This window comes from Typopeltis vanoorti, chromosome 13 (genome assembly GCF_054136105.1).
Source record: "Typopeltis vanoorti isolate ZY-2024b chromosome 13, IOZ_Tvanoo_1.0, whole genome shotgun sequence".
Classification (NCBI taxonomy): domain Eukaryota; kingdom Metazoa; phylum Arthropoda; class Arachnida; order Uropygi; family Thelyphonidae; genus Typopeltis; species Typopeltis vanoorti.
Window position 1 is genome coordinate 70,761,616 of NC_143561.1, and position 26,174 is coordinate 70,787,789.

A 26,174-nucleotide genomic window follows, 5' to 3' on the forward strand; every position below is an offset into this window, starting at 1 on the left:
TATGGATCTGAGAGCTGGGTCAGAAGTAAAACACTTGACCAAAGACTAGAGACCGCAGATATGAGAGTCCTGAGAAAGATTAGAGGCGTGAACAGATGGCATGAATGGCAATATCATATTAAAAATGAGGATATTAGGAAAGAACTTGACATTGTCAGCATCCAGGAATGCGTTAGCAGAGCTAATCTCAGATGGTATGGTCACTTAAATAGAATGGGAGAGGAAAGATTAGCAAAACAAGTGTTCTCTGCCAGGTTGGCAGGAAAACGACCCAGAGGAAGACCAAGATATAGGTGGATTGATACGGTACAAAGTGCCTTAGACGATAGAAATATAAGATCTGATAATGTTGGAGTCTTGACAAGTAACAGACTGATTTGGAGGAAAATTGTAGATAGGAAGTTAGTAATGATGTAATTTTTTCATGTAGTACTGTCATATCCTGTACACCCCTTGAGGGTACATGGCAGGAATTTGATGATGATGATGATGATGATGATACTTGTCTGTGAAACCTAATTTGTTTTAGTACTTTTTTTTTATGTTGATCCCATATATGAGAGGTAGAAGAACTTATGAGCACATCAGTGCTGAGTGTGGGGTGCAGATGAGGAGGGAGAAAGACGATGTTTATTCATATTTTTCTTTAAGCGTTGCAGGTGGCTTTTTTTTTTGGAGTGGAAGGCTGTTACAGAGGACAGAAGTGGATGGAATAAAAAAAAAAAAAGGAAGAGAAGCAGGTTTCATCTTTTTGCAGTTGCACTGAAAAGGAATGCTGGGCAACTGTTCTACATTTATAGAAAGTAGAGGAATTGATGGCAACAAAAGGTTGCCAGTTCAGTGGAGTAGCAACCATAGAAATACCTGAAGAACAGACACTGAGGTAAACACTGCATCTGCGAGAAAGAGGCTGAAGCGAGTCTGTGAAGGAGGCAGCTATGAAGTGAATTGTTCTTCATTTGAATATGTCATTAAGAATTCTTAGGGAGTTTTAGGTGCACTCAGTGGCGGCCTGTACATAAGCACTGCGACACTGCAGTACCCCCAAGGAAAAAATTAAAATTTGTTTGTGTTTATAAATAATAACAATGCTTATAACATTATATAAATGCAATACAACATGTTAAAGGTTACAGCTTATGTTTTGATATTGATTGAATAGTTAATAATTGAAATTGTTCGATTAATGCTTTAGATTACAAAACAATGCACTGCAATCTAATGCCGATAGTTTGTGCTTGTCATTGCACTTTACATCATTCCCGACTGTAACTGCTCAAACAGCAGTGTATTTTTAGTATGCTTACGCACCTTATTTCTGTGAGATATGAAATGTTTATTATTGGTGTGTGTGCACGTGGTGAACTATTTTTTGTAAATCTTATTTTATTTTGTTAAAATAACATATAATTATTTATTTATTATAGATACAAGGCTGAATTATGATGAGTGTCACTGTTGAAAATATGAAAAGAATAATATTTTTTCAATTATCGTTACACGAAACAAATGCACTGCGATCTAATGCTGATATTCGTTTGCCTTGTTGTTGCACGTTACATCATTAAATACATTGCCCAAGTGGCAGTGTATCTTATGCCTGCGCTTGTTATTTCTGTGAGATATGATACGTTTATTATTGGCATGTGTTCGTGGTGAACTATTTTTTTGTAAATCTTATTTTATTTTGTTAAAATAACATATAATTATTTATTTATTATAGATACAAGGCTGAATTATGACAAGTATCACTGTTAAAAATATGAAAAGAATTATATATTTTCAATTATCATTACACGAAACAAATGCACTGCAATCTAATGCCAATATTCGTTTGCACTTGTCATTGCTATTGATATGAAACTTTTATTATTGGTGTTTGTTCGTGGTGAGGATGAAATATTTTTAATATGTAAATTTATTTATTAATAAATTTGTTACTGATTAGGGAAAAATAAGTGTTTTTTTTTTTTTTTTTGTTTTTGTATATGCAGCAACCCCACTTAAAATTTTCACCAGCCACCACTGGGTGCACCACACGAAATTTGTGAATGGTATAAATGAATGAATAGATTTGGGATGTATAGAGAGTGTGAGTACCTGAGTAGGGAAAAATTTAGCATTTTGGGCAGAAGAGAATGCCTAGTTTTTTATTTAAATGCTGAGGAGCTGTTGATATGATGCATCCATGACAGATCATATCAATGAGTCAATCCAAGCAGTGAGATCTGATTTTGTCTAATGATTTGTCATTAGACAAAATCAGAAAGGAAAAAAAGGCAAGACTGCATTTTGGTGACAACGAAAGTGATCAGATTATGCTCAATCCATTGAAGAATGGTGTGGAGATTACTGTTTCAGGTATTGGTTGAAGATGACCTTCAATTTTTGTATGTCTGAGCATTGAATGAGTTATCAAATGAGTAGGTTGAATGGAGATTACTCATTCATCAGCAAGCTGTGAACAGGATTGGTGGCGATTATGAGTATGCCATTTACATACAGAAGAAAGAGGGTAAGTGATGGAACAGAACTTGAGGCATTCCTGCACTGGCAGCAAAGCTCCAAGGCAGAGAGCCATTTACCACGATATGCAGTCAGAAAGAAAGTCAGCTGTCCTGTTATAGAGGTAGCAGGTAGACAAAAGGATGGCAATTTGCTTAACAAAATATAAGAAACCTGTATATTTTGCTAGTAATATTAACTAGCTTATAGAAATTTAAATAGCAACAATGATTCATATGTATGTGAACCAGTGCTTTTTTGTGTTATTATTGTACTATGTTACTTTCTAATGGTTTCTATAAGTCAGTTCTGTTCTGATGATTCTAATTTTGTACTTTAATGACCTAATTAGTTTATTTTTATACTGTGTTATGCTATACCTGAAACATCTCTTCATGTAAGATGTTATTCATAAGTTGTATCTATTTTATCCACATCTTTTGAAGCCAAACACTGGCTTTGAAAGATGTAGATAAAATGGCTAACTAACTATACTGATATTATTGTGCTTCAGCATTTTGTACTGAATCATTGTGGCAAACAGAAAATGTTTCTAAATGATATGCAATATATTTTTAAATTGCTATTTAGTTTCATCTTAATGAACTTATAAATAACAAAAATAGCTGATGTTTTCTTTTATATTTTTAAAAAAAAAAAAAAAACAGGCCTTGCCTAGAGTCTTCTAGAGTCCAAAGAATCTCCCAGTTGCATGGATGCAATTCTTAAGAAAAATATACTATATTTTTTGAATAATGGCTTCATACATGTAAGAAAAAATGGAATATAATTTATTACTCCTATATATTTTGCTTAATATATTGTGAACTTTCAGGAGAAGACAGAAAAATGGTAATAACATTTAAATTCTGAATACAAGAACGAGTCATATGGCCATGTGTATGATATCACGTCTTGGTCGCAATTGTCCAGTAGGAGGAAACACTATTAGAGTTCAAAGACGTGGAAATAGATGTATAATTAATTTTAAAATAATAAATAAATACAAATATTATTATTAAGAGAGACTTCTAGGGATTCAGGGACTCAAAGGAGGCCACATACCACTTACACACCAGCTGTTGTACTTGTTCTTGAATTCATTCATACTACTTGCACACACAACATCCAACACACAACAATGGCAATCCATTCCAATCATGCACCACGCTGAGAGAAAAATCTAGATGTTCTTGATTCACCACCCCCCTTCTTGGCAGCATTCATTCTCAGCTTCCAAGGATACCCTGTCATCCATTCCCCACCCTCCATAAAATGAAAAATTTCATCAACTGAAATCCTGTATGACCCTTCCAGAAGTATGTAAGTCTCAGTCATATAAAACATCTTTCTCCTGTTTATTAGTGTCTGCAGCATACAAATTCTTAATCTGTCTTCATAATCAGTATTCCACAATCCTGATATTATTTTTAGTACTCTCCTTTGCACTTGATCCACTGTATCAGAATCGCAACAGAAACCGGGAGACCAGACCTACACACAACAGTCCAAGCGAGGTCTTATCAATGCCTTGTAAAGAGGCAAAATGACATCCTTATCTTTACCTGTCAAAGTTCATTTCAGTATTGCAATTATTTTGCATTATATTCTCAGTCTTTACTACATGGCCCCTGAACTTCAACTTCCTATCTACTAACACTCCAAAATCCCTAGCCTGATCAGTTTCTTCTAGCATAATACCACCAATATAATATGACATTGGATATCTAATCATGCCGAAGTGCATGACTTTGCATTTACTGACATTGTACTGACATCCATTTTCCCATCCAACTATTCAAATCATTCTGCAAGTACTGCATGTCAGTGGCATTATCGATTACCCTACCTATCTTTGCATCACCAGCAAATAGCTATATGTCTCCTGTCAAATCCTTCCTAACATCGTTCATGTACAAATTGAATAACAGTGGACCAAGAATTTATCCTTGTGGTACACTACTGGTTACCTTAAATCTTGCAGACACATCCTGCATATATCACTTTTTGATATCTGTCAGTCAGCCATCCTCTCATCCATGCTAATATTTTATAATCCATTCCCATATTCTCCAGTTTATGCAACAGTCTTCCATGCTGTATTTTATCGAAAGCCCTAGCAAAATACAGAAGTATCATGGTGTATCCATTCTATGAATGTATCCATTCCCCTTGTCTAGCTCGGTGGTAACATTATTATAGAATGTGAGCATGTTGTTAAGATATAAAAAAATTATAAACAATTTACAGCAATATGAGTGCAGTGGCAGAAGTTCAATTTAACTTGTATCTTAATCATATTGGGAAAGTTTGAATGAGTATGTATAGTTTGCAACTGATTCAAAGTTGGAAAGAACTATGAGGAGTTGAGCAGATCTTGTGGTGTTATTTGAATAGACTGGGTAAGTGCATGGTGCTACCAGTTCAATGTTGCAAAGCATAAGTTTTAAAATGTGGGAAGCAAAATTTATGCAGTTGCAGGGATATCTTAGAGGAGATGGAGAAGATACTGGATTTAGTGAAGTAACGGTGGATAAGAAAATAAATTTAGGAGAATTATTAAGAGAGACCGCCAGGGAGTCAGGGACTCATCTAGGGAGGCCACATACTACACACACACACCAGCTATTATTCTCATTTTTGAATTCATTCACACTGCTTGCACTCACAACATCCAAGGCAATCCATTCCAATTATGCACCACCCTATGAGAGAAGAATCTAGCTCTCACCCCTTCTTAGTGGCATTCATTCTCAGCTTCCAAGGATGCCCTCTTGCTCTTATTCCATCCTCCATCAGTTGAAATCCTGTATGACCCTTTCAGAAGTTTGTAAGTCTCAATCATATCACCCCCTCTTTCTCCTGTTTGCTAGTGTCTGCAGTCTACAAATTCTCAATCCGTCTTCATAATCAGTATCCCACAATCTCGATATCATTTTTAACACTCTCCTTTGTACTCTCTCCAATATATCAGAATCACAACGAAACCAGGAGAACACAATAGTCCAAGTGATCTTATCAAGGCCTTGTAAAAAAGCAAAAGGACATCCTTATCTTTATATGTGAACATTTGTTTCAGCATTGCAATTATCTTTTGAGTTGTATTTGCAATCTTTGTTACATGGCCCCCTTTGAACTTCAACTTCCTAATCTAACACTCCAGGATCCCAAGCATAATCCCATCAATATAATATGACATTAGATATCTAATCACGCCAAAGTGAATGACTTTACATTTACTGACATCTATTTTCCCATGCCCACAATTCCAGCCTATTCAAATCATTCTGCAAGTACTGCATATCAGCAGCATTCCTGATTACCCTACCTACCCACCTATATTTTCATCATCATCAAACAGCTGTATGTCTCTTGTCAAATCCTTCCCAATATCATCAATGTACAGATTGAATAACAGTGGATCAAGCACTGATCCTTGTGGTACACCACCGGTTCCCTTAAATCTTGCAGACTCATATCCTCTATATACCACTTTTTGATATCTATCCATGCTAATATTCTATAATCCAAACCCACATTCTCCAATTTATGCAACAGTCTTCCATGGTGTATTCTGTTAAAAGCCTTAGCAAAATCCAAAAGTATCATGGTGTATCCATTCTCCTTGTCTACTTCAATGGTAACATTGTTATTGAATGTGAGTAAGTTGCTAAAACATTACCTTCCCTTAGTAAACCCATGTTACTCATTGCAAAGTAGAGTCACTGTCAACCCCTTTCTGAATGCAAGCCCTAACCAATTTTTCCAAAATCTTCACCACCACTCCTGAGATACTAATTGGTCGATAGTTGGATAAATCGGTCTTTGCACCACCCTTGTGCAATGGAATAACCATGCATTCCTTCCATTCCTGGGGAATCTTCCTTGTTCTTGACTCTTATTAAACAGCCTAGTCAAAGGTATAGCCAGTTCAGCTGAACAAACACTCTTTTAGCACACGTGCTGATATCCCATCACTCCCTATTGCTGAATTCTTATTCAGTTTGTGCAATAACTGTAATACCTTGTACTCATACATCTGAGTTTCTTCATCCAGTGAAGAGGTAGCAGTGAGCTCAATGTCGCTACACCGAATTGATAGCTTTTAACGAAATGGGTGCTCATTAGTTGAGCAATCTCTTCTGCATTTGTAACCCTCATGCCATCTACGTTTTGAAGAGTCATTCTTTCATATTCATTCTTTCTTTTACTTGCAGCATATTGATAGAATTCTTGTTTGTTGGATTTAGCATACAGAGCCAGTTTCTTTTCTTACTCAGATTTTGCTTTCTGTACAACAGTTGTAACTATTCTAGACTGCTGCTTATAATTTTCATAATGGACATCATCCTTGTGCCCACAGTATTCCTTCCAGATCATCAGTTTCTTACGAATTTCTTGGTTAATAAGATTATACATCCATTTCACTTCTACCCTATTTATTCTTCAAACTCTTTGGATACACTCCGATATCCCATCATTTAAGTATTGTTTAAATGCTTCCCATGCACTGTCGATATTCTTCCCATCCATCAACCAATCCCATTCCACTGAACTCGGTATACTCCTCAATTGGTCATAATTTCCTGCTTTGTAGCTCAGCATCTAAAATAAAACAGCTAATCAATAAAAGAGTGACCAAAATGGCAGCAAAGGAAGAATTCTATTAAAAGTGAAGATACCTGAAAGAAACTTGAGATTATTGGCATTCAAGAAGAGGTGATAGAGCTAATCTAAGATCTAAGAAGTTGCTATATGTCTGAGAGACCATTTTTAGAATCAGCATCACCTATGAAATAATACTCTAACCTCATTAAGCAAAAGGCTGCAGTAATTTGCCTAAGATCTGGGAGACAGTCATATTTAGCTTAGCTTTTTTTTTTTTTAGGGCTAAGGTGCTCTCACCTTACCTTTTTTTTTTCTGTTACAATATGAACTGCTTCTGGAAACAACATGAATGCCTACCTTACCACCACTTTATTTGTACTCTGAAGATAGTGGTTTGAAATCAAGCAAGATATTAATAACTCAAGAAATTATTTATTTTGTTATTTAAATACCATAAAGCACTATGATAAATGACTACAATCGACCTATGATAGATTTTTTCATCATACAAAATACTGATGCAAAGTGTATCACTGAAACTGAAATACCATTCTATCTATGTGACTAATGCTGGTCCCACACACAACTCTGTTCTTTTGCTTACCCTCTTCTTTCTATTCATAAACCATCTACTCCAGCTGACTGCCAATCCAGTACACACTTTTTCTGATGACGCGCTACACACTTCCTTTCATTTGATGAACCTGGTCTGGGTAGTGGTTCTTCCCTTAATGCATAGCATTATACATGTCTGCAAGGCGATGTGCTTTGCGTTGTGGGAGATACTGTGATGAGAGCTTAGTCCACCTTTACCACGAGTTGCCTCAGTCCTGAAGATACGTCAGGCCAAACTTTGTTTGCTTATACTTGGATTAAGGATTAAACTAAATTTATTATAGTCTAACGAAGTGGGAAAAAACTTCCAACACAAATAACCATAACCTTCAGAACTCTAACCTCTACTACCTTAAATTCTGATCTTCAAAACACTCATCAATTGGGTTTTGCAAAAATTGTGAAGGTATCCTAGTTGATTATGGCAGTGCTGTAGAAGGCACATTTAAAAAGTAATGATAAATTTAGTTTAATCCTTTATCCAAGTGTGTGCAAACAAAGTTTGCACCTGAAAGTATATTCAGGACTGGGGTAAAGTGGTACACTGGGCAACTCCTTGCAAAGGCAGAGCAAGCTACCAACACTCCTATCTCAGTATCTCCCATAATGCAAAACACATCTCCTTGCGGATATGTATAATGTTATGCATTAAGGGAAGGGCCACTACCCAGACTAGTTTTGACCTTTATTGAGGTCTCTTCAGTGGGAGCCAGGCTCAAGTGGAGATACCAAGGCAGAAGCATTAGCAATGTCATCTCCTATAGGGGCTGCCAAATGGTGTGCCACCTTTTTATTAAATTACTCTGGATTCAGAGAACGATGTTGAAAGTTTATTTTTCATTTGGTGAGACTATAATAAATTTAGTTTAATCCTTTATCCAAGTGTGTGCAAACAAAGTTTGCACCTGAAAGTGTCTTCAGGACTGGGGTAAAGTGGTACAACACCGGGCAACTCCTTGCAAAGGTGGAGCAAGCTACCAACACTCCTATCTCAGTATCTCCTTTAATCACTTTAACCTGAATAAGGGTATTCAAGTTAAAGTGATAGATTTTCAGAACATAACAGGAGAAACAGTAGAATTGCTTGCAAATCATATATTGGATATTTTGCAGAAACAGCAGCTGACTAAGAAAATTATTACATTTTCTGCAGATAACCCATGTCAAAGACACACACACTTTGACATTTCGTGTATTGACTTTTATGAGTGCATCTTGAAAGAACCAACACTTTTGGAAGAAATAATGGCTTCATATAAATATCATAATAATGATAATGCTGATACTCCATAAATATAATGCACACTTCACTCCTGTGTACTATAATTACGTTATTCCATTTTTATGTAGAGCATATCAGAAGTGTGATACGCTCTACATCCCATTTTTGTCCCTTTTTTTAGTTGCTGAAAAATTTAAAATGTCCCATTTTTTGTTTTGAAAATCTGGTAACCCTGCTTTAGTTGATTTAGTAATGTGGGTAAGGGAAGTCAGCAAGATGGATCCGTAACCTCGGGACAAGGATTGGCTCTGAGGACTGGGCCAGTCGGGCTCATTTTGTGCAAAATAGTTATTGACAGCCTTGATGACATCCTCGTTTGAAAGAAAATTTTTTTCCCACTGAGCCAAATTTTTAAGTTTGGGAACAAGAAGTCACACAGGGCCATTGGAGAATACAATGGATGTGAACCAATTTTTATTATTATTATTATTATTATCCAGGCCTCCTACACTGGGACTGGGCGAACTGTCCAGTGATGAAACAGTTGAGTCCAGATTAGCGTCAGGGCATTCTCATGGAATCCTCAGCTGCGTGGTGTGCCAGATACTCATTTCAGCTCACAACTGACAGCTGATCAGAACTAGCACAGACCAGGGGAATCTGACTGTCTAATCAAAGCAAAGCAATTTGATGGTTGCTTCAGAGCTGTTGCTGCCAATGTGCTTTCTGCCCAGATCTTTGAATGTTTAAGTGAAAGAATATTGATCAAAGCCACAGATAATTGGCAGGAGTAAAAATGACTCTCTTTGAGCTAGATGTTTATCTGGAGCCCTGTGTGCTGGTTAAGTAACCTACAAACTCTGCTTATATAAATCATCAGGGGAAGCCTAATGGGTGCTGATAGCACACTTTCAAAATCCTGGTGAATCACTTTCATGATACCAGGTCTGGCTGGCCATGTAAGAAGTTCTGAAGAGATATGCTGGCCTTATAGGATCCAGGAAGGATGAGGTCATAGTGCTGTCTTTAATGTGGGAACTTTCCACCCCACCCCAGCCCACCCATGCACATACGCACACAAGGTTATTGTAGGGAATTTGGCTATCTATCGACCATCGTTAGATTCAAGAAGGAGGTGTGCTCCATTAATGCAACATTAAGTTTTGCAGGAGTGCTTAAGGATCAAAGCTGTATAACTGAGAGACCTTCACATAGCCTTTAAAAGAATGCAGAGAACCGATGAGGACTTCTGACCTAATGTCCAGTCCTCACCTTCTCATGGTGCACCCTGTTAGGTATTTACCTGGATACTGATCGAACAAGGATGGGCTGGGAATTTGGGATTTAGCCGACCAAATTGTATACTTATTGGCTTAAACCACAATATAAAATGATGTTACAACATGACCGAATTTCATGTCAGCTGGGCATCGCCTGGTTAAACAAGGCCCTGGTTGTTTTTTCCAGGAAACCAGGGCAAACAGTGAAAAGTTAGCTACGGGAACAAATCCTAAAACACACCCTAACTCATCATCATCAGAGTTCAAGAATGATATGTACTACAAGGGTTGTTTGAAATGTTTGGTAAAAGAACAAATTAAACACATTTTTTTTTTGGAAAAAATCGCCTTTATTTCTTAACATAGTCTTCATCGAGGTCTACACATTTGGTCCAGCGAGTTCCCAATTTTTTCATCCCCATTTAAAAAGTAGGATTTGTCAAATTGTGCAAAATAGTCATTGACAGCGTTGATGTGATGACATCCTCGTTTGAAAGAATTTTTTTTTTTCCACTGAGCCAAATTTTTAAGTTTGGGAACAAAAAGTCACACAAGGCCATTTGGAGAATACGATGGGTGTGAACCAATTTTTATTATTATTATTATTATCCAGGCCTCCATGGAGTCAAAGACTCATCGTGGGAGGTCGTTTTTAGGAAACACAAAGTTTATCATACCACTCCTTGAACCTATTGACCGTTCCTGCTTTAACCATTCTCTCAGGCAATGCATTCCACGGTTCAGCCACCCTCCATGCAAAGAAACTACTCTTCACCCTCTTGCTCACAGCCTCCTTTCGTAACTTCCAGAGATTGCCCCCTTGTCATCACTCCTTCCCGATATTCGACCAAGCGAAAGAACTCCCAAATGTCTACCCTGTAACCACCTCTCAACAGTTTAAAAGTCTCGATCATATCACCTCTCCTTCTATCCACCAAACTCTGCAGTCCACATTCCTTCAGTCTATCCTCGTAACTGACATTGTACAGTCCTGAAACCATCTTTGTTATCTGCCTCTGTACCCTTTCCAAAGTTAATTTATCCCCTTCAAATCCTAGGGACCAAACCTGAGAACAATAGTCTAAGTGTGGTCTGATCAGGGTCTTATACAATGGAATCATAACTTTTTTATCTCTGCAGGTCAGCGTCCTTCTCAGTATTGCAGCAATCCTCTGGGTTACCTTCACCACCTTTGCAATATGCTCCCTGAATTTCAGTTTTCTACTTCTCCTACTTCCTCTAGTATAGCTGCTCCAATCGAGTATGCATCCTCCCATCGATGTGTCCCAAACCTTAAGACCTTACATTTACACAGACAACACTCCCACACAAAAGTAGTTTGGCTATAACAGTGCCAAGTGGGACAGCCTCTGCAACTTTTATGCCTCATTCCCATGGTTGGACTATTGCTTCCTGCCTTCCAACCCAAACATATGCATAGAGCTTATTACCAAAGTAATCCTCACCGGCATGAATACATGCATTCCACACAGCACTGAACCCTGAACTGCCATTCCCTAATGAAGCCATGGTTCTCCAAAAGATGTGCCAAGGCTGTAGAGATGAAACACCAGACATACCACAACTGGCTGAATATCAAGAACCCGATCCTCCTTCAAAGCTTACACCGAAGCCCATAATAAATGCAAAAAAAAATCAACACTTCCAAAATAGAGTTAGAAAGCGTAAAAAGCAAGAAACTAGCAGCCTGTCCAAAACGGTAGCCGAGCCTTTTGGTCTCTCGCAAAAGCAATTGGCTGTAATTTCTGCCCAACACTATTCCCACCCCGATAGCTCTACTGCATCATCACCCACAGAAAAAGCCAATCTTCTGGCCTCATACTTTGCTTCAAATGCATGCATAACTGACAATGGTAAATGTCCCCCAACCATTCCAGACACCCAACATACAATGCCCCCCCCCCATATCCTTTTGCCAGGATGAGATCAGAAAAATACTCTCCAAATTAGACACAAAAAAGTCTCCTGGCCCCAATGGCATTCCCCCAATTGTCCTGAAAGTTTGCACTCCAGAACTGACTCCCTATCCTATGTCACCTATATATACTCTCCTACTCCACTGGAATTTATCCCACAAACTGGAAATTGGCCTATATTCAGCCCATTCCCAAGAAGGATGACAAGTCACTGCCATCCAATTACCATCCTATCTCACTTACCTCAGTCCTGACGAGGGTAAAGGAAAATATCATCAATTCCCAACTCCTACACTATCTTGAAGACACTCACCAAATAAATGACTGCCAGTATGGATTCCGCCACTGCCGATCAACAGGAGATCTACTTACATACGTCACCCATCTCTGGACGAAGGCTATGGAGAGGTTTGGCGAATCTCAAGTGGTTGCACTAGACATCTCCAAAGCCTTTGACCGGGTCTGGCACAAAGACCTACTAGGCAAACTACCATCATTCAGTCTGATCCAGGGATTCTGTACCTGAATTGCCAGTTTTCTGCCTGGACATACTCTGTGTGATGGTGGACGGCTCCCTATCCTCTCACCACTCAATTAATGCTGGGGTCCCACAAGGTTCTGTCCTCTCACCAACCCTCTTCCTGCTATATATCAATGACCTACTGCAATTGACCTCCAACCCAATACACAGTTTTGCAGAAGACAGCATACTACACTCTTCTCTTGCATTTGATAAGCCTTATCCTACACAACTCACCTCAACCTACAGGACATCAACCACTGCGTCCCTCAACTCGATCTCCAAGCCATCCTCCAATGGGGTTCAGATAACCTCATAAATTTCATTGCCAATAAAAGACACAGTTCTGTACTATTTCCTAAAAAAGAACCATTTTTTCCCAATATCCTTTTTAATGATACCCAAATCTCCAGACAGTTTGAGATCTCACTCCTTGGAATCACCCTCACATCAAACCTCTCCTGGCATAAACATATCTCAAACATTGCATCCTAAGCCTCAAAAAAACTAGGATTTCTCTTTTGCTCCAGAAAATTAATTTTTTGGGGCCTCAAAAAGCTCTCTCAAAATGCTCTCCTCAATACAGAGGAGAGCAATTAGACTTATCAGTGATCTATCCCTTACCAACTCCCCCTCCCCCTCTTTCACACAGACGTATGGTCTCTGCAGTATGTATATTCTACAAATATTTCCATGGGAAATGCTCATCGGAAATATCATCAATAATTCCTCTGCTCAGTACTAGACTCATTGGAACACGTACAGCTGCTGCACAACATCCCTTCACAGCTCACCTAGAAACAAACAGAACAAGTTTCTTTTCCTCTTCCTTCATCCCTGCAACTGCTGCACTGTGGAACAGTCTCCCACCTGCTGTGTTTCCCAAGGAATACAATTTAAAGTCATTCAAATCAAATGCAAACAAATTCTTCCTCTCCCAACCCACCACCTATGCACGGTACTAATGTACTATAGGTTGATCAACCAATGCATTAAACCAGTACTCCCATTCGTTTGCCCATCTGTCTAGTTTATTCAAATCCTCTTGCAGGGCTGCCACATCTACACTATTACTGATAACCCTTCCCAGCTTCACATCATCCGCAAACAATTGAATGTCCCCTTGCAATCCATTGACAATATCATTGATATGAAGGTTGAACAATACAGGTCCCAGTACTGAGCCCTGTAGAACCCCACTTGTAACCTTCTGCTTCCTTGATATTGCCCACCATACACGACTCTTTTGATACCTATCAGTCAGCCAATCCTGAATCCATTTGACTAACCCGACATTTAAACCCACGTGTTGCAACTTATATATCAGCTTATCATGTGGCACCCTGTCAAATGCCTTTGCAAAATCCAAAAAAAGCAGTATATGCCTTTTCCTCATCAACTGCTGTTGTCACTTTATTATAAAAGGCAATCATATTACTAAAGCAAGAGGGGCCCCTTAACAAATCCATGTTGATTCTCACAGATAAGATTACCCTCATCTGCCCAATGCTGTATATAGTCCCTCACTAATTTCTCCAAGACCCTAACAACTACTGATGACACACAAACAGGCCTATAATTAGACACTTCCAGTCTGCTACCATGCTTATGCAGTGGCACTATCTTACCTTCCTTTCATTACCTGGGTACCTTTCCTGCAGCCAGACTTTTATTGAAAAGCCAGGTCAACGGAGCTGTCAGTTTTTAGTACACTCTCTCAAAACCAGTGGTGAAATACAATCCAGTCCAACAGCTTTGCTGGTATCCAGAGTAACACACTCTCCTCTTGCACTTCTAAACCCTGAACCTGCCCAATCCCTCTAGTATTACAACCTCCTCCAGGATGAAATACTCCAATAAATTACTCATTGAACAACTCCACTATGTCCTCTGCATCAGTCACTCTATTCCCATTTTTATCCCGCAATGTCATTCTTCCACAATCGTTTCTCTGCCTATGGCCACATAGCTAAAAATTCCCTAGATTTTCTTTGGATCTTAGGGCCAATCTCTTCTCATATTCCAGTTTTGCCTTCCTCACCATTCTGGTCACTCTCCTGGCCTGCTTCTTATATTCTTCGTGTATCTGTCCTCCAACCCTCTCCTTATATCGCTTCCATAATCTCTTTTTTAACTGTAGTTCCTTTTTGATATCATTTGTCATCCACTTTACACCAAATTGTGTCCACTTCTTCACCCGTGAAATACAGCTTACTATTGCTGATAACAAATATTCTTTCAGAATTTCCCAAGCACTAATGATATCCTGGCCTTCCAATTCTGCCCTCCATGTAACTGCCCCTAGTTGATACCTAAGACTATTATAATCACCTGCCTTATAATTCCACATACGCTCCCTTTTCTTTGATACACTGCATGTCTGTTCATCTTCCAAGTCAAAACCACATGGTCACTCTCTCCAACTGGTGGGAGAGATGTCATCTCACTTATTATCAGCTCTTCTGATGCTATGACCAAATCCAAAACTCTTGAACCTCTTGTTCCCTCTATTACATGCTGCCGAAGACATTTGTCCCTCAAGAATTCCAGAAATTCTATCCCTTCTTACTACTTGCATTTTCCTCTTCTCAGCTTATACTGCTGTAGTTAAAATCTCCCATAACAATCATTCTTCTTGCACTGCCTGAACATCTCCTAGTCCCCACTCTCTATGCTCCCCAGTTTATAGCAACACCCCCCCCCACTAAATATCCTGTCTTGGCCACTTCTACCTCAGACCATATGCTTTCAAAACCATTTGTGTCACTGCGTTCCAAAGCCTTCACTCTTAGAGTAGAATTTGAACCTCAATTCGTGCAAATTTGCCATTGTGATTGCCGATGTGTGGGATGGTGCATTGTTTTGATGAAAGAGCAATATTTTTGTGTCTTGGTCATTTTTTTTTTAGTTCGTCTTTTTAAATTGTCCAACAGTGATGCATAATAGACGTCTGTTATTGTCTTATCCTTTTACAAATAGTCCATCATGATAATTCCTTGAGAATCCCAAAAAAAAGTGGCCATCACCTTCCCAGCTGACAAAATGGTCTTTGCTTTTTTGATGCTCTTTTACAAGGTATTGTCTACTGCTTTTGACTGCTGTTTGGACTCAGGTGTGTAGTGGTGGATCCAAGTTTCGTCTACAGTCACGAATCGATGCAAAAAAATCTTGCGACTTGCAATTAAACATCGCCAAACACTGTATTGAGATATCTTTTCGCACTCGTTTTTGATCAACAGTCAACAATCACAGCACCCATTGTGCACACAGCATTTTCATGTCCAATTTTTCATGCAGGATATTATACATCCATTCAGTTGAGACGCCTAGAATCTCGGCAATCTCACGCACTTTCACTCGGCAGTCTTCTATAACAATACCATGGATTTTGTCAATCATTTCCTTCGTAATGACCTCAGTCAGGCATCTGGAGCATGCTTCATCTTCGATGGACTTACAACCACATTTAAACTCAATTATCCAAACATAAATAGTCTTTAATGCTGGTGCAAGTAACCACGAACTGCATCTAACTCGGCTTTTATCTGCGTGGCCGTCCACTTCTTCAAATAAAAGTGTTTCATCACTGCACGAAACTTGTTTTTTCTCCATTTTTATGAAAAATGCGAACTCAGTCATTTTAAATATGTGCCAAACAAGAACTATGCATTGCATGTGGCTAAACGTTTGCCAGGGTTCATGAAAAAGATATGTGCCGATACTGGTATGAATGAACGAATTGTCGCAGTCTATTGGAAATTTACCAAACTTTTTAAACAAGCCTGAATTGCAAAGAAATGGAGCTAGCTAGCTGAAGAATTGGATAAGTACTAGATCAACATAATAGGAGTGACTGAAGTGAAAAAACCAAAAACTGATGAGATCTTTCTGAGCAATAAATACAAAATGTTATAATCAGGCAGTGACAATCAAGGAACAGGAGTAGTCATAGTATTCAACACTAAATACAAGGCTAATCGTCTTGAATGGCAGACAATTTCAAGTAGAGTAATGTGAGCAAATATCAGAATGGAGAACCAAACAATCAGACTTATTTGTGCCTATGGTCCCACAGGAGGTTCTACTAAGGTAGAAGTGGAGGAATTTGTTTGAGGCCTTAGAGAAAGCAACTGACACAATGAAAAATTAAAAGTTTGTCCTTCTTGGGGATCTAAATAACAGAGTAGGAAATGATTGTCAGACATACAAAAATATTTTGGGAACATTTGGAGAAAAGAGCATAGCTAATAATAATGGCAAATATCTGTTGGATTTCTGCTCAGGACATGGACTGGTTATTACTAACACAATGTTCAAACATAAAAATGTGAACAAATTAACATTGAGAGAAGAGGCAAGGAATAAGAAAAGTCTCTTTGATTATATTATTGTTAATGTTTTCTCACAGGTGCAAGACACTAGAGTGTACAGAGGATTTGAAATTGGAAGTAATCACCATTTAGTCTTGAGCAGGATAAAATTGAATTTCATGTTGAAAAGAAGAACATGTAAGAAAGTTTTAAAGTGAATAAAAATTAAGCAGCTCTCACATGTGAACTGTAGACTAAAACACACAAACATTATTGAAGAAAAAATGAAAGAGTTTTAGAACAGGATCCAAACCCTGGAGATTCATTGGCAAATCCTAAAGAAAACATTGATTGATTCAGCCAGAGAGTCGTGGTGAGAAAGCTAAACACTGTGTAAAACTAGCTAAACAAAAGTCATGGGAGGACTTTGGCAAGAACATAGAAAATAAATATCAAGAAGGTGCCAAGATATTCTGGAGGTTGTTGAAGAAGCTCAGAAATGGAAGAAAGAGTTCTGTAAAAGAAATTAGAGATGATAAAGGTGACATGAAAACTAGAGAAAAAGATGTCCTTGAAGTACGGAGTAATTACTTTGAAAAATTGCTAAATGAAACAATCGGTGACAGTACAGTGGTAAAAGACACTGACCAGGCATGCAATCAGAAATACATATCCATATTTGAAGTAGAAAAAAAGCCATCAAAAGCCTGAAATGTGAAAAGGCAGCTGGAGTAGATGATATTCTACCAGAAATGCTCAAGTATGGAGGTGTAAAAGTCTTACAGTGGCTGCACTGCATAGTTCAGAAGGGCTGGATAGAAGGATGAATTTCAGATGATTGGAGTAGAGCTCTCATAGTACCCATATATATATAAAATGGAAAATAAAACTGAATGTGAGAATTACAGAGGTATTTCTCTACTAAGTGTTTCTGGTAAGATATATGCAAGTATATACTTGAGAAAAGGTTAAGAAGGATTGTGGAAGAGAAGCTTGGTGAAGAACAAGCTGGATTCAGGCCAAATACAGGCTGTCAGGATCAGATTTCAAGAGAGAAGCTATTCAAGATGCTACAGTTATATGGTGTGAATGGGGCATTATATCAAGCAATACTTAGTCTCTATTTGAGTTGTAAGTGAGTGGTTAGAATTGAAGGAAGTACAGGAAGATGGTTTAATGTTAAATCTGGTGTGAGACAAGGCTGTACATTATCCCCTCTCTTATTCATTATTTATATGGATCACATTATGAAGGAAAGTCATATTAAACCTGATATCAAAATTGGAAGTGTTAATTTCAGCTCTTTGCTTTATGCGGATGATGTTATACTTCTAAATAAATCCGCTACAAGTCTGCAAGATTCCATGACTAAATTGAATAACTGTTGTAATAGATATGGTATGAAGGTCAGCATTAAAAAGACAAAGACAATGAAAATAGAAGCATTGAAAATATTAACTGCATTGGAAATGGAGAACTTATAGAACAAGTAAAACATTTCATCTACTTATGCACGATTTTTAGTGAAGGTGGTAAGTTAAATATGGAAATAGACAACAGAATCAACAAAGCTGGTATGGTAGGAAGTCAACTGAATAAATTTATATGGAATAAGAGAGAAATTAGTCTAATCACTAAATTAGCTGTATACAAGACAGTGTTTAAACCAGTTTTAACTTATGGATCTGAGAGCCTGCTTAGAAATAAACACTTGACCAAAGACTAGAGACTGCAGATATGAGAGTCCTGAGAAAGATTAGGGTTGTGAACAGATGGTATCAGTGATAATATCATATTAAAAATGAGGATATTAGAAAAGAACTTGAACTCCACACATGGCACTGTTGTTCTATAAATGGTACATCTTGTGTTTGATATTAAAAAAATAATAAACTGATTTTAGTATATAATTAAAGATACCAAGAAATTATATACTTGGTTTAAACCTCTATCCAAGTGTAAGCAAACAAAGTTTGCGCCTGAAGTATTTTCAGGACTCATATATAGAAGGTGAAGACTCGCATCATTTGCCTTAGTATCCCATAATGCAAAGCACATATCCTTACTGGTATGTATAATGCTGTGAATTATGGGAAGGGTCACTACCCATACCAGTTTCGATGTTTATTGAGGTCTCTTCGATGGGAGACAGACCCAGAGGTGATACTAAGGTTGAAGTAATGCAAAACTCATATTTTCATATATGAGTTGCCAAAGGTGTCACATCTTGTTATGAGTGTAGTATATAGTTTAAAATAAACAAAAATATTAGCTAACTCAAAAATAACTTTGTTTAATATTTGTTTTAATTTTAGTTTAAATATTATATCTAGGAAGAGCTCTAAAATAAATATGTTAATTTATTATTATTAATTACATTATTTTTTTTATTAGGGTTATTGTGTTCAGGATCTGAAGTCTTGGCTTGCTGAATTATTAAAGCATTTTCCTAGTATAAAATCTAACGTTCTGTTTTGGGAGTGCAGGATCCTTCTTGTGAAAAAAGAGGGAAATGTGGACCAGGTTACAGAGTTGTTGGAAGAGGCATCAGACAATTGTGGTGAGGTAAGTCATAATAATGTAACAGTTAAAAATGTAAATATAACATATTCTATTTCCTTTATAACAGATGCCATTTATTACTAAATTTCAATCAAATGTTTCTGTTTTGTAGAGCCTGTGTGGCTCAGTGGTTGTGGCATTTGCACACCACGGCGCTTGGCCTCACGAAGGAAGACTTGGTTTCGAGTCTAGTCGGCGACTAGAGGAAATTTTTCTAAGCCTTTTTTCGACCGGTTCCCGAGTTAGTCGATCTCTGGCACGAGCAAGCAGGTTTTTCGTCCTGTAAACTCAAGAAAATCGACCATAGAACCCACATTATTTCAGACATTAAATATATTGTGTTAGGGACCACGAGATGGCGGCACATTTGAGCCGTCTCTCTTCACTGTGTACCGCTTAATTAGTTATAGCCTTGGGCCATCTGTCTCTGATTGGTACCAGTGGAGATTGAACTGCCCACTCAGTCTCCAAAAGTTAGATAGGGCTAAATGGCCTTGCCTACTCCCTGTATACGGGAATAAAAAGGCGTTAGCTTATTATTATTATTATGTTTCTGTTTTGTTCTTTACACATTATTTTAATCATTCTCATACCCAGAAAATGCAGTTATGTCTGTTTTTTTTTTTTTTATGTGGTTTCACTCCACAAGAAGCTTTTGTAAACCTATATTACATTCTTATCGTGAATTGTTTACTGTGTTTATTAATTTTATATATATATTTCTTATGTATTTTTATTTTTTTTATACTTTGTCCAGAAACCTTGCTTTAGACACCAGACATGTAACTTTTTCAAGCCATTTCAGGCCTCCAATAAGCAGAGTGGTGGTCTCACACTAGGCACTGGTAGAGTTTGAAGCCTTTGGCTAAAACAAGTGTTGTGAAGTCACCTCAATTTTAACAACTGTTTCTTTAAATTTATATGAAAATCACAAGGAATAAGTAATACTATTTATTTAAGGCCATATATTTCAGTCTAATGAATAATTAATATTACAATATTTCCTCAGTTATATCATTGCATTGTTTTATGTATAACATCACGTAGCTGTTACTGTTTCAAATCAATCCATTGTTTGTGTTTTACTTTGTAATTAACCATTGTAGCCACTGATGATGGTCTGTAATATTCATGCCGAAATATATAGCCTTAAATAAATAGTATACCACTTATTCCTTGTGTATTTTGTTTTAATTTAAAGAATTCTCTCATATTACAAGTGCCTCTTAAACAGCAATTAAGGGCTGTCATATGAACAAATAACCCCTGGATTTGTGCGCAAATGTTTTAGGATGCCATACTGTTGAGATGGGTGGTGTGATTACTGTTTAAATACTTTCCTGTATGCCTTCCTTTTCTATAAATGGAAAAGGATAATGAGCCATCAGGTAGTTGTGTCACTATGCCTAGAAGAGAGAAGGGAGACAGTTATTACTTTCTTTTTCTGTTGTGAAGTTTGTTTTCAGATGTTGGCTGTTAAAAAGTGCTAAAAACATATCTAATGTGTCTAGGCTCTGAGGCCAAATAGCAAATACATCATCAACATGACATGACTAAAATGTTGGTTTAAGTGTTTGTTTTACCAAATATTCTATCTAGAAGAATATTTGGTAAAATATTCTTCTAGATAGAATATTTGGTTCTATCTAGAACCAAATATTCTATCTAAAAAATATTCATACTAGATAATATACTATCTAAAAAATATTCATACTAGAAGTTGGAAATGTGATTTGGATAAATGTTTGGCTACTTTGTAGGTGGGACCATCAGTTACTAGAAAAAGAGATATATTAGGTTTGTGAATTTTGGGGATCCCATATATCCAGGGTGGTTGGATATGATAAAGTTTTAGCCTTTGTAATTTCTTTAATTTGGTAACTTTTTAAAAAAAAAAAAATAATAATTTTAAAACTTTTTTCTTTTGAGATTTGGTAGGATCCCAGTCTTTAATCCAATATGTAGAGGAGTGAGTCCTTTAGAAGGTAACTTATTTTTCTGTTATAATTTGTGTGGTCCATAATTACAGTTGCATATCCCTTAACAGCTTTGGTTATAATTTTTTTTTTTTTCTTCCTGTACAACTTTTTAGTACTGATATACTTTAGGCAGCTGCTAGAATGCCAATTAGTCAAGAACTAGTGAAAATTGCTGCTGAAAAGATTATTTTTGTAGTAAAATAGCGATTTAGATTTGCGTTTTGGTGTAGTTTTGTTTATATTTTATAGGTTGGCATAACTGAGTGATTGTGGAGATTTGTGTTTTCAAAACGGACTTTTATTTTTAGGATTTTTGATGCTTGTGGTGAATGACGACCAAATTGCGTATCACACAAGATTGGGAATTCGGGTAAATCAGGCTGTGCAAAAATCAAATGTAATTAATGGTGTGGACTTTTAGAGAATGATATGTTGTCATTCATGAATGCAACACATATATACGTGGTGGAATGTGAAGAGTATGTTTGCAGAGAGAATGATCAGGAGACGATAGAGAATATGGATATGTCAAAAGTTTGATATTCTGTTAGACTGCAAGTTATCAGTGAATGCAAAATTGGCTGGTGATGATGGAAACAATTACAAGAGCAAATGATTGTATAAATTACAGAATGGAGGTGAGCAGAACTGCAGAAGCAAAAGAAAGTATAGCTGAAGAAATGAAAGCTAATAACACTATGGAAGTGAAAGAATGTCTAAATGAGGAGGAAAAAAAAACAAAAACAAATGATAGACTGACAGTGTAATTGCCAGGCTGCATGAATTGAAAAATAAGTTGATCAGAATGAGAAGTGAAAATAAATAAACGTAGTAAGATGGAAAGTTTGGGATAAGAATGGATTAGTATACAAGGGTTAGAATGAAGGAAAGCAGAGAAAAAGAGGTTACAAATGACTCAAATAGCGATGTGTGACTATTTCATTATTAGAAGTGTGGTAAATGAGAAATTCCGTGAGGTGTTTTCCAGGAGGGAGAATTAGCAGAATCATTGATGTGTTAGATAAAAAGAAGCAGACAATCAAGCGAGCTGGTGGTGGTGGTTGAAAGAAATGACTTGTATGGACATAGAGAGAGCTTGTAAGAATGGATATCAGAAAACTGTTAAGAGTGAAAGATATTATTGTTATCCCAAGACCTCATGGAGGCACAGACTCATCCAGGAGGTCCCTTTTGTCATACAGTTCATTATACTACACCTTAAACATATTCAATTCTCTACAGACACCATGCTCTCAGGCAATGCATTCCAATCATTCACATGCAAAAAACCTGCTTACACCTTCCTTATATAGCTTCCATGAATAACCTCTTGTTCTTCCCCAATCACCCACCATTTCATGAAAAGTTTTTCAACATTAATCCTATAACAACCCGTTAATGATCTGTACATTTCTATCATATCACCCCCTCTTTTTCATATCCACTAGACTGCAAATTGCATCATCTCAACCAGAGATCAGAAACTATTTTGGTCAATCACCTTTGAACCTCTCCCACATCTCTTCATCCTTTTGAAAACTAGGTGACCAAATCTGCAGTAGTCCATACATGACCTAATCAGAGCCTTATACAGGGTGTCCCAAAATTCACGCAAGAAGTAATTTTGATAGAAAACACAGGTTTTTAATTAAAAATTGTAATTTCTTATTGATTCATAAAGTATACAGTATAGGGTTATGCATGGAATAGCATATCGGGTAAATGGCCTCCACTGCTTTGCTGGCACATATGCACTCTTTTGTCGAAATTTTCCATGACCATTTTGCATAAATCTGGCTGAATTTTGTTGATACAGCATTCAATTTCCTCCTTCAAGGCATGGATGGTCGTGGGCTTGTTGGCATAAACCTTAGACTTCAAAAAACCTCAAAGAAAAAAGTCCAACGCCGTTAAGTCACATGATCTGGGTGGCCAATTCTGATCACCAAAACAGGAAATTACACGACCAGGAAATGACTCATGCAGTAATTGAATTGTTTCTCGGGCTGTATGTCATGTGGCACCGTCTTGTTGAAACCACATGTCGTCCACATCCATATCTTGCAATTTAGGCACAAAAAACTGGATTATCATGTCGCAATAGCAAGCACCATTAACTGTTATTGCCTTACCAGCCGCATTTGCAAAGAAGAATGGACCGATGATGCCTCTAGCCCAAAATCCGCACCAAACAGTGACACGTTGCGGATGCATTTGTTTCTCAACAATCACTTGTGGATTTTCTTAACCCCAAATGCGACAATTTTGTCGATTAATGAAGCCATCAAGATGAAAATGAGCCTCATCGCTGAAGATGATTTTGTTCGAAAAATAAGCATCCACTTGTTGTTGTTCCATAATCCATTCAACGAACTCTCTTCACTGTGTGTGGTCAGTAGGCTTCAGTTCTTGAGTCAATTGAACTTTGTAAGCATAAAGATGCAAATCTTTCGTGAGAATACGCTGTAGAGAGCTTCTCGAAATGCCCAATTCAAGACCACGGTGCCAAATTGATATTCCTGGACTCTCAGCAACACTATCACAAACTGCTTCAATGTTTTCTGTTGAATGACTTGTTGATGGACAGCCAGAGTGTATAAGATCACTAATTGATCCAGTTTTTTTTAAATTAATCTTTGATTAATTAAAAAAAAACTTTTTTTTTTTAATTAATCAAATTTTTTTAAAAAAAATTTTCCTTGAATTTTTTAATTAATCTTTTCACAGTTGATGAAGTTAAATCACTATTCCAAGCATATTTTGTACGAAAATTGCGAACTGTAGCTGCCAAACCTTCATTATTTTTAAAATATTGCTCAACAATGAAAATGCGTTGTTCTTTTATGTAGCGCTCCATTTTTAATAACCCTTAACTGTCAGCTGTCACGCTGTCTTTTTTTTTCTCATTGGCAACACTTTACTGCACAAATGGCGCTAAATTTAAATCTTGCGTGAATTTTGGGACACCCTGTACAATGGAATGAGACCATCCTTACTTCTACGAGTCAGTGTCCTTTGCATTATTCCCAGAATTCATTGTGTTGTCCTCACAGTTTTCACAATACGTCTTCTAAATTTCAAATCCTTATTCACCATGACCCCAAGATCTCTTATTTCCTCCACCTCAAACAATATATCCTCACCAAGAGTAAATTCTACATCCCATCTTTGTTTTCCAAATTTTAAAACCTTACATTTTGCAATATTGAACTAGTTTTCCACTCCTGTGTCCATTTACTCAGTCTATTCAAGTGTTCTTGTAAGACCACAAATCTGCTCTACTCCTCATAGTTCGTCCCAAGTTTGCATCATCTGCAAACAACTGAAAATAACCATCCAAATCTTACCCAATATCATTAACATATAGATTAAACTTGGGACAGCAGTGGCCTTAAAACAGACCCCTAAGGCACAAATAGTGACTTTAGTCTTCTGGGATATTACTCTCCCCCCCCCCCCACCCCATACACAAATTGTTGATACCTCTCAGGCAACCAATCTCCAATCCAATGCACTAGTCTAATATCCAACCCCATCTGCTCTAGTTTGACTATCAACTTGTCATGTAGTAATCTATCAAAAGCCTTTGAAAAGTCTAAGTATACTACTGGGTATCCATCTCCTGCATTCAATGCTGCTGTCACCTTATTGTAATAAGTAGATTACTAAAACATGACCTCCCTTTAGCAAATTCGCGCTGTCCATGAAAGATAATATCATTGTTGTCAACCCAATTCTGGATCCTGATTCTCACCAGTCTTTCCAACACTTGAACCACAACACCTGACACACAGATTGACCTTTAATTTGATGCTTGACTTCTGTCATCTCCTTTATGAAGTGATAAAAACTTGCCTTTTTTCCACTTCTTTGGCGCTCGACCCAGTTTAAGACTCATATTAAAAAAAATATGTCAAGACAGATGTCAACTTCCTTTAAAATACATGGTGATATATCAAGTCCCAAAGCTTTATTAATATCAACTTTGCTTAATTCCCCATATACCTCTTCCTGACTCACAGTCAGTCTATAAATTAGATACTAAGAAATGATATACTTAGTTTATCCAAGTGTATGCAAACAAAGTTTGCGCCTGAAGTATTTTCAAGACTGGGTCAACTCGTATAAGGAAGCTAAGACTTCACATCACTTGCCTTAGTATCCCATAATGCAAAGCACATCTCCTTGCAGACATGTATATAAGGAAGCTAAGACTTTGTCACTTGCCTTAGTATCCATAATGCAAAGCACATCTCGTTGCAGACATGTATACTGCTGTGCATTATGAGAAGGGTCACTACCCAGACTGGCTTTGACCTTAATTGAGGTCTCTTCAGTGGGAGCCAGACCCAGAGATGATACAAAAGCTGAAGTAATGCAGAAGTCATATTATCATATACCAGTTGCCAAAAAGTGTCACACCTTATTATTAAATTACTCTGGATTAGAGAAAATTATTGGAAGTTTTTTCTCTTGGTTATACTATAAATTAAAGATACCAAGAAATTATATACTTGGTTTAATTCTTTATACAAATGTAAGCAAACAAAGTTTGCACCTGAAGTCTTTTCAGGACTGGGGCAACTCGTACAAGGAAGCTAAGACTTCACATCACTTGCCTTAGTATCCCATAATG

At 37.3% G+C, this 26,174-nt stretch overlaps 1 protein-coding gene across 1 annotated transcript in view; it reads left to right on the top strand.

Annotated features, from left to right (window-relative positions):
* Positions 1–26,174, top strand: part of LOC150100276 (uncharacterized) — a 127,183-nt gene that overhangs the window by 52,240 nt on the left and 48,769 nt on the right. Inside the window, exon 4 of the mRNA XM_090403070.1 lies at positions 19,392–19,562. Within this exon, the coding sequence (XP_090259196.1) occupies positions 19,392–19,562 (171 nt within the window). The remainder of the gene's footprint in view (positions 1–19,391; positions 19,563–26,174) is intronic.